This window comes from Eutrigla gurnardus, assembly GCF_963514095.1.
Source record: "Eutrigla gurnardus genome assembly, chromosome: 23".
NCBI lineage: Eukaryota > Metazoa > Chordata > Actinopteri > Perciformes > Triglidae > Eutrigla > Eutrigla gurnardus.
Genome location: NC_139934.1, coordinates 5560545 through 5569802, shown reverse-complemented (window position 1 = coordinate 5569802; position 9258 = coordinate 5560545). Strand labels below are relative to the sequence as shown.

Genomic DNA, 9258 nt, shown 5'->3' with positions numbered 1-9258 from the left:
CACACACACACACACAACACACACACACACACACACACACACACACACACACGCACACACACACACACACACAACACACACACACACACACACACACACACACACGTTTCCCTGAAGACAAAGTGTCATCCACCACAAACCCCCTCGTTATGGGAACGGCGCGTCCGTCGGTGCGTAACCGGAGCGAGGAGCGCCGGCACGGGAGGAACAACCAGCACACACCGGGTTCTCTCCCCCCCCAGCAGACACGTCCTCTACTACTTTACTACGGGGATTAAAGGCGCCATGTAGGACAGCAGCGACGCTGATGTTACACAATGGGAAGCACGCGCTCACCCACCTTTGTCATCCCGGAGCTGCGGACGCGGCGACGCGGCGGTCGTGCGTGATTCCTCCCTCCCTCCTCGCTGGACGGGCTCCGTGTCCCCGGCCGGTCGGCTGACTGCTGCCTGCCCCCGCTTTCCTCCTCCTCCTCCTCCTTCTCCTCCTCTTTATCTTCCTCTCCCCCTCCTCCTCCTCCTCCTCCTCGTCTACAGTTGGCTCTCCTTCATCTGTTCGCCGAGTGTTCAGGTGTCGCAGTCAGTGAGGCAGCAGATCTGCTGTCTGGCTCCTCGCGACTCCTCTCCTCGTGCAACATAACGGGAGACGCTCTCGCGCTCTCTCTCTCTCTCTCTCTCTCTCTCCTCTCTCTCTCTCTCTCTCTCTCTCCCTCTCTCTACTCCAGCCAATGCGCGCACGTTTGAGCCTGCGATGCGGGGGTACTGCTGGGCTCGGCTTTGGCACGCGCTCACGCACGCACACAGCACGCACATATGCCCCCCCCCCCCCCCTCTCTCTATCTCACACACGCGCACGCGCGCATTACGGATACCCCACGTGCCACGCTCATATTATTTACCTGTGTCGTCCAGGTGAGCTGCTGCTGTTACGACGATTCACGTTGCGCTTCTTTACCATTCTTTACTGCGTCCTGCTGCTTTTAACGTGAAAGAATCCGGCATGTAAATAAAGTTAATTTGAATCTGAACTGAAGCTTGATGGTTAAACTGATATGTAAATCCACAGCAGGCCAGGGGCGATTTAAGTGATTAGTGGGCCTGAGGCAAAAGCAGGAACCCCCCCCCTCCTCCTCCCCCACAATGCTTTATTGTCACCCTTCTTCTAACACAGGACGTTATTGTAATATTCCTCTATGTGAGCCTTGATGTCCGGCATGACTGCATTAAGAAGCTCAGTGATGTCATCAGGTCATCTCAGCTGCAGGACTGAAACTTAAGGTTGAGATATTAGGGAGGAAATGTATGAAACTTGATAAACTTCCTGTCGTTCCTCTCTTCCCCTCATTTGAAAAGTTGTGTATCTGCTCCGATATCATTAGTAACTAATTTACATTTCTGGATTAATTTGACCCCTTTTATGTGCCTTTCTGTAAATCATCCCCCGAAGCCAGTCATCCTTTCAAGTTGTAAAACACGTTATTGTACTGGAAGTCATTTTATTTGGATCCAGTGAGACTCTTAATGAGCCACCGGTAGCCTACTTAGAAAAGACGACTCATCGCCGGTGACCTTATTGTGCTTTTTTCCTCCTATTAAATCCAAAATGTTATATTTGTACCCTGTGTAATTAGGTGTTCTCCACCATGGTGACAGCTGAGTGATGATGTGTGTGATTAAACGGTTGCTGCAGCACGTTGCCTCCTCCATATGGGTCATTATTCAGGCAGGACTTTGATGAGGCAACGCCGTCTCTTCTTCCTATCGATCGTCTCCGGGATGAGCGGTGGAGTTCGGTCCACAGCTTGTTCAACACCCCCCCGGGTATTATAACTCATTGTTTTCCGCTTGTTTGCTGGTCAGCAACAATCCGTGACACCGCTGCTGCTGAATGGGCGATACATGTTTAAAGGGACTATTTTCTGATTGATTGGATGGATTCTTTTGTTTCCTCTCCTGCGGCTTCTTCTTCTTTCTTTTTTTTTACTCCTGTCACGGCCTGTGATTGATTTAAAAGGGAAAACGGGAGATAGTGTGTGAGTAGGAGTCACAAATCAGTGTAATTACTTTTATTGACTTCATCCACAGGAATCAGGCAAAAGAAGAAACTCAGGGTTATGATTTAAAAGTGTTTCATTTCCCCTTTCATGTTACAGACCCGTCTTCTGCTCTAAAGTGTGAGGCCGTGCTTTTTTTTACCAGCATGGCCGTACGCCTGCAGGCGTGGGCGGCGAGGAGGAGGAGGAGGAGGAGGAGGAGGAGGGGATGTTTCAGACGGCGTCCCCAGGACACGCTTGGCTTCATCTTCCATTCGAACTGTCAGAGTGCAATCAGCAGACATGGAGGGAGCTCTGGCTGGGCCGTGACATTACTCTGACCTCTGCAGGGTCCCTCGCACCGCTAACAGCCCCCCCCCCCTCCTCCCAGGAGCTGAATAATTCAGCGTCACGAGGGTTGTGGACGGTGCCGGGTTTGATTCCCGTCGGGATCGAGCCGAGCTGTGAACACCTCCAGGGTCGTGAGGCGCTTTTATACATATTTATTTGTCAACCTCTCTGGAATATGTCAGTTTGTTGTTACATTTCGTATTTTATTCTCCTTGGAATATTCGGTGAAAATTGTGTTTTCATGTTTTGACATTCTTGGATGATAGCGTTAGCGTGCATTGCTAATCAGGGCTTATAGAAGCTCTTCAAAGCCTGTTGGATCAACACAAAGCCGCACGCCAACAAAGCTAAAGCAACCAAACCTCATTTTCATGGCGAGGAGGCGAAGTTTCTTTACACGCAGATCACTTTTTGTTGCGGTTCATTAAGGACAAGAAAACTGATCTGCAAACAAACGAGAGGAAACGGGATGGATGTGTTTGTCGTTCCTGAACGCATCTTTTCTGTTTAATTAGAGAAGTCGAATTCTTTGTGATTATAACTGATGAGTCTTAAATGATTTGATGTTTGTACCTGAAGCTGCAGAGAGCGGGATAGTCCACGTTGGGTGCCGGGGACCAAGTGGCGGATGGGTCAAACCAACAGGACTTTCACCCGGGAGACCGCTGTTCGTGTCCTGCGCCAAAACTCAAAACATTGACAAGTTTATTTGGGTCGATACAGATAATACCTCTACTGTTCTAAACGGTAGTGTCAACACTTCCTGTCAGCACACACACACACACACACACACCTCTTTGTCCACTCCTTTCTTCCTCATACCTTCCTCTTCCTCCATCGCTTCTTTCTCCTTTCTTTCCCACTTTCCTTCCTCTCTCCGATTCCGCTGTGGACAAAGTTTGCGAATCGTGATTAGGTTTCAGTCTGTGGTCTCTCTCTCTTGTGTGTGTGTGTGTGTGTGTGTGTGTGTGTTAGTGACCCCCCCCCCCTCCCCCCCTCCCCCCCTCCCCCCGGCTCAGGTGTCACAGCAGCTCTCCCTCCGCTCCTTTGAACAGAAAGCGGAGGATCAACACGAGAGCGAAAGGTTTCAGACAGTTTCTCATGTACCGAATAAATTAACTGCTGCTGCTGCTGTGGACAATGTGTGTGTGAGACGGAGACACACACACACACACACACACACACACAAGGCAGTGTTTTGAGCCTGGTGCACACTGGCTCAGCCCTCTTAAAGCCTGTGGTCATATTACTGCACGCAGGGGTCAAAGGTCAAAGCCAATGAGCCACCGCAGACAGAGGGAGCTGTGTTCTCTCCGAGCCGCCACTTGGGCTTTCTTCTGTGTCAAACAAGGGCCCCTTGCATGTTGTTTTCACGCCGATGACGGACACGGTTCTGGATCAGGACCCCACTGTCCACCAGTGCACGTGCACGTGGACGTGCACGCCGGCCGTCGCCGAAGTACTCTCTGAACTCACCGTCGGTTCAGTCAGAGGAGGTTGGAGAAGCTGTAATCGTCGTCTTGTGACCCAGATTTCTTTTTTTTTTTACGCCACACCTCCTTCGGCTTATCTCCACTATCAAAGAAGACGCTATGATAGAGACGTATAGATAAAACACTGGCCTCCTCTGAGACGCAGTCATCAGCTTAGTGCAGCCTCGCCCATAATGAGCACGGAGCTTTAATCTGCAGATCGACCAATAATCTTTACACATTATGAAATTGAACTGGAGGCCATCGCATATATATTCTATGGCCGGAAGCAATCTGTATCTCCGCTTATAACCTCCAAACGCTGCAATCTGTTGTTTCTAATCATTACATTACATTGGTATACTGCATGATTTGGTTGGTTTATGTGCCTATGAGGTGTTGGTTTCCACATGAAAACATGCTAGATTGATTTAAAAAAAAATGTTTTCAAAAGCTCAGAATTTTTATTATACACATATAAAGTTTGGGCTATTTTTTTTTATATATAAGTTGAAAAAGAAAATGTGCGTGTTATTTTTAAACCATTAGTAATATTAAAAAAAAAAATTACATCACTATTTTTATATTCTTTATTTTACATATTAAGATATGATAAACTTAAAAATATATATATTATAACCACAAAAAATGATCTCCACATTTACAAAATATAATATTATAATGCAACAATGGATAAGATATGTAACAGTAGAGATATTAAATAAATAATTCTAAGAAAAAGATTTTAAAAATATAGTAATTGACATCGACTGAGTGGTTGAGTTCACATAACTACACATATCAAATACAAATATATTAAATATTGATAGTACACATGAATGAATGAGTCAAATTAAGTCATGAGTGAATATATAATAATATATAAAATATTTATTTTGTTAATAATACTTCTGTCTTACTTTTTACATTACTTTTGCTTCTTTATCTTATTTTATTTTGGGAAAAAGGCATCATCTTCTCATTGAGACACATCATTGCAGTTGCAGCAAGTCGCCGCATGATGGCGGTAACGTGCGTCATCATCATCACCACCGCCTTCTGACCTCACAAACATGGCGGCGCCCCTCAGCGGCTGCAGCCGGCTCGCTTCCGCCTCTCTGAAAGCTGGAAGTTTGCTGTTTAATTCGGTTTTCATCGCCCAGACGGCGACGTGCGGCCACAACATGGAGCCTGCGGGAACGACCAAGGTTCGTAGGCACTTCCGGTCACTTTAGCTTCACGTCTTGATGCGTCACGATGTCGTTTTACCCGAAATAAACACTACTAATGTCAAAACCTCATTTAGCTGCTGTTAGCAAAACAGCTAAAACGGTGACTGTTGCTGCGCAGTTAGATAACGGGCCGGCGACGTGATAAAGTCCCTCCGTGGTATTAATTATAAAGACATGTTATAATCACCCCACATGTTATTCACTATAAAGACATGTTATAATGTTAGTTAGGGGTGTTTCATGTGTGTTCCCCTCACAAACAGCTGGAGTTTGCGGTGCAGATGACGTGTGAGAGCTGCGCAGGTAAAGTCAGAGCTGCGCTGGAAGGAAACCCTGGTAAGAAATTAATGTAAAACTTAAAAATAAACATGTAAAACGTCCGTTCTGTTTAGTGTGAAGCAATTAGTTTATATCCCCCTTTCTTCATCGTCCTATAATTATCAGCCATTTCTTTAAATCATAAGGTATAAATATGTGATAAATATATTGTTTTTAAATGTATTTTTATCCCGTATTTTCTCTGTTTGTGATAAGATACAAAATATTTGTATGTTAACAAAATATATAACATATTTTTATATAACGTAAATATGTTTTAAAAATATTTTAATGATTATTGGGATAATATTGCTATTATTTATGGCCAGGATAAGTTTGACGTGAACATTGTCTCCCTTTCCTTCATTAACTAATAGCAAATTTTACATATTTTTTCACCAGAAAACCGACCAAACTTAATATTAAGTATTCTAAATACTAAGTATTCATTCTGCATGAGATTTGACCATTTGTTGTCCTTTAGCCCTCATTCGTGTGATTCCTCTGATGGTGTTTGCAGGAGTGTCGTGGGTCAGCATCGACGTCGCCACGGAGCGGGTGCTGGTGGAGTCGGCGCTGACCAGCACCGAGGTGCAGGCTCTGATCGAGGGCACCGGACGCCGGGCCGTGCTCAAGGGCATCGGGGGATCAGAGCAAGGTGAGAAACCTTAATTTCAAATTTCTTAGACAATGCGATTTTCCTTGAGGGAACATCATTTGAAAATTTTGTTTTTTTAATCAGCGATTTTTCTCTATAATTTCATTTGAAAATAGAATATTAAAAAGAAAATCAGATAATTACTTAAGACTTTGTATTTTTCTTTTTGTTAAATGGAAAAGATTACAAATATTCAAGCCTAAACAGTGTGTGTGTGTGTGTGTGTTTCAGAGTTTTCTTGTGATCAAACATAAAGTTTACATTAATCGTCTCTCACCCAAACTTGTCTTCATCCTTGTGAAACTTTAACACGTGAGGTGATTTTCTAAAAGTCGCTCGATAATTCAGACTTTGATCAGCGCGACTCAATAAAGGCATCAATAAAACACGGCGGGGATGAACCCAGCACGAGGAGGGGAAGCTCCAAACATATTCAGCGTCCGCCGTGACCCGATCACTCCGAGGTGGTGGAACATGGGCGACCTGATATCTGGGTGTAGTGTGAATGTGCCAAGTCAGCGTTTTAGTGCAGCTAACCTCTCACACACAGTTGGTCACGGGCCAAGGATTTTTTACGTCACGCTTTTCCCTCAGATGAAATAAAATGTGAGCTGAGAAACATCACATGTTCCGAGGCTCGAGATCCCATTTTCAATGCATTCCTGTTCCATTTATTCTAAACCCGATCCGGATCAGATGTGAGGACGTGTGAACGAGGTGACGGGCGTTAACATTTGTATTTTATCTTTTTACGGCAGACCTGGGTTCAGCCGTGGCCATGCTGGCTGGTGTGGGGAAGGTCCAGGGGGTGGTGCGTTTCCTGCAGCTGTCCCAGGAGCGATGCTTGATCGACGGGACCATTGATGGACTGGAGCCCGGATCCCACGGCCTCCACGTCCACACCCTGGGGGACCTCACACAGGACTGCTTCAGGTAGGCAGCATCCCCTGCTTTATGGTCTATTTGACTCAGAAACGGACTCCTTTTGTCTTCATGGGACCATCTGACTTCTTTTTTGCCCCCTGCTGGCCATAAGAAATACTGCACATTTAATGCTCTTCTGCATTGGCTTCACTTTTGAACGTTTTCTTGCTCTTCTATTTAATTAGACTAAAATCCTTGTGTGTTCCCAGCTGTGGAGATCACTATAACCCCTCTGGAAGAGAACACGGCGCTCCAGGGGACTCTGAAAGGGTACAGCCATGATACTCCATTATAATAATAACTTCCTGTCTCGTCATTAATTGGTATACTTGTGGAGCCTGCATGCTCCTTGCTGAAGGAGTACCTAAATAATGGATGGATGGATGGATTTCATGCGTTACTGCTCTCCTCCCTGTGTGTCGTTGCCGTTCAGCATGTGGGCGATCTGGGAAACGTTGTTGCCGGAGCAGACGGCAGAGCCTCGTTCAGACAGGAGGACAGTCAGCTGAAGGTAACGCTCACACAGACATATTTGGCTGCTGGGAGGAAGGAGACTATAAATAGTCTGATTTCCACGACAACAAAGATACTCTTGAGGATGTATACGGTTTCTTCTCCGCGCCCACGCTGCAGGTCTGGGACGTGATTGGCCGATCGCTGGTGGTGGACGCAGGCGAGGACGACCTGGGTCGAGGAGGTCACCCTCTCTCCAAGCAGACTGGGAACTCTGGGGAAAGGTGGGTTATTATTATGGAGCGCATTAATCTGGAAGAAAAGGAACAAATACGGTTTTAATGTTAACATTTTTTACAAGTTTAATTTTAAGTAATTGGGACGTAAGGAACATCACAAAGAATTTTTTAAATAATGTGAATAATGTGTCCCTTGTAGAAAGAAATCATGGTCACTATTTTCCACAGAAAGTACTTTTTTTTTACAAAATCTTTTCTATTTCCTGTTGAAAAAGACAAGAAGCAGCTCCCACGTTCCCCCGTAAAGGATGTGGATTAAAATGTGAATTTTGAAATGTTTAATATTGACTTTGGGAAATAAATTTTGTCATAAATCTGTATTTAAAATCCGTATTAAACTCTCAGCAGCCCTTTACTGTCAGTGATGCAATCGTTCCCATTTAAAGATTCTTCTGCTACCATCAAAGTGTGAATGGCTACAATTAAAAGTTAATAAAACGACGAATGGACCTTGAGTTGTTTTGCCAAACTATTATCCCCGAGCCATCCGAGTAGTAAATGATTCCCACGCCGTGTCTCTCCCGTCTCTGCAGACTAGCCTGCGGGATCATCGCCAGGTCGGCAGGTCTTTTCCAAAACCCCAAACAGATTTGTGCCTGTGACGGCGTGACGCTGTGGGAGGAGAGAGACCGGCCCGTCGCGGGGAAAGGTCGCAGCAAGGCCGACGCGGAGGTCCCGGCAGCACACCTCTGAACACAAACGCCATCCCTTGTCTGCAGATTGAACAGAACACTGAAGCTGGAGGACGACGCTTCCACACAGCTGGACGACCAAAAACAAACAAATTGCCTTATTTTCTTGAATTTTTTTCCACTGTGATGTAAAATAAAATAGGAGGATTTGAACCGCACTAAAGCAGATTAAAAGTGGGACTTTGTGAAAGTCACCTTTTCATCAGCGGGATGTCTGTTAATACTGTTTGTTTAACAAGTCCGACAGCTGATGTGCAAATAAATGCTAATATTTAGGGCGTGGAATACCACAAAGCCGTGCATTTCCCTTCATTCGCCTGAACTTCTCCGTTATCTTTCTCTCGTCACATATCATAACTATAACGTACACTGGTTGAGAGCGCTGCAACACGTTTTGCATTGATTGTCCAAATAGAGCATCCGTCTCGTCTCATTTTTCCATTCCTGTCCCGGGGGAAGTGAACGCACCGCCGGTTTGTTCATATTATTGTGTCCTTTCTTTTTGTTAATGATGAAGTCTATAAAAGGATCAAATATTTAAGTATTTTTTTGTGTGTCTGACAATTATTAAAATAATAATTTTACAGTGAAAAGCTGCTTGATAAATGACTTTTTGTTTTGTTTGGTGTGAATCTTTGTCATATATATGTATATATATATGATTATTATTCCTCCACGGCACATAATGAGCTCTCTGATGGAACTCCCTTGTTCTGGGAGGGGAACCCTGCGGTTCTGAGGCTGCCTTTTCTTCTTCCTCTCTGGTGGATTAAACAGGCGTCATGTGCGCGAGGATTCAGCATCCTCCCTGTGCAGCAGCAGCCCCC

General features: G+C 45.2%; 2 protein-coding genes across 2 annotated transcripts in view; one reads left to right on the top strand and one right to left on the bottom strand.

The window, feature by feature from the left end:
- Positions 1-504, bottom strand: part of gal3st3 (galactose-3-O-sulfotransferase 3) — a 21809-nt gene extending 21305 nt beyond the window's left edge. The window contains exon 1 of the mRNA XM_084002848.1: positions 341-504. The gene's annotated coding sequence lies outside the window, so the exon portion shown is untranslated. The remainder of the gene's footprint in view (positions 1-340) is intronic.
- Positions 505-4919: 4415 nt separating this feature from the next.
- Positions 4920-8975, top strand: ccs (copper chaperone for superoxide dismutase). The gene is made up of 8 exons (XM_084002809.1): positions 4920-5063; positions 5351-5423; positions 5926-6063; positions 6822-6996; positions 7197-7257; positions 7421-7498; positions 7621-7724; positions 8273-8975. Exons 1-8 carry the CDS (start codon positions 4929-4931, stop codon positions 8430-8432), a joined length of 924 nt encoding a protein of 307 aa, XP_083858935.1. The 5' UTR covers positions 4920-4928; the 3' UTR covers positions 8433-8975.
- Positions 8976-9258: the final 283 nt, after the last annotated feature.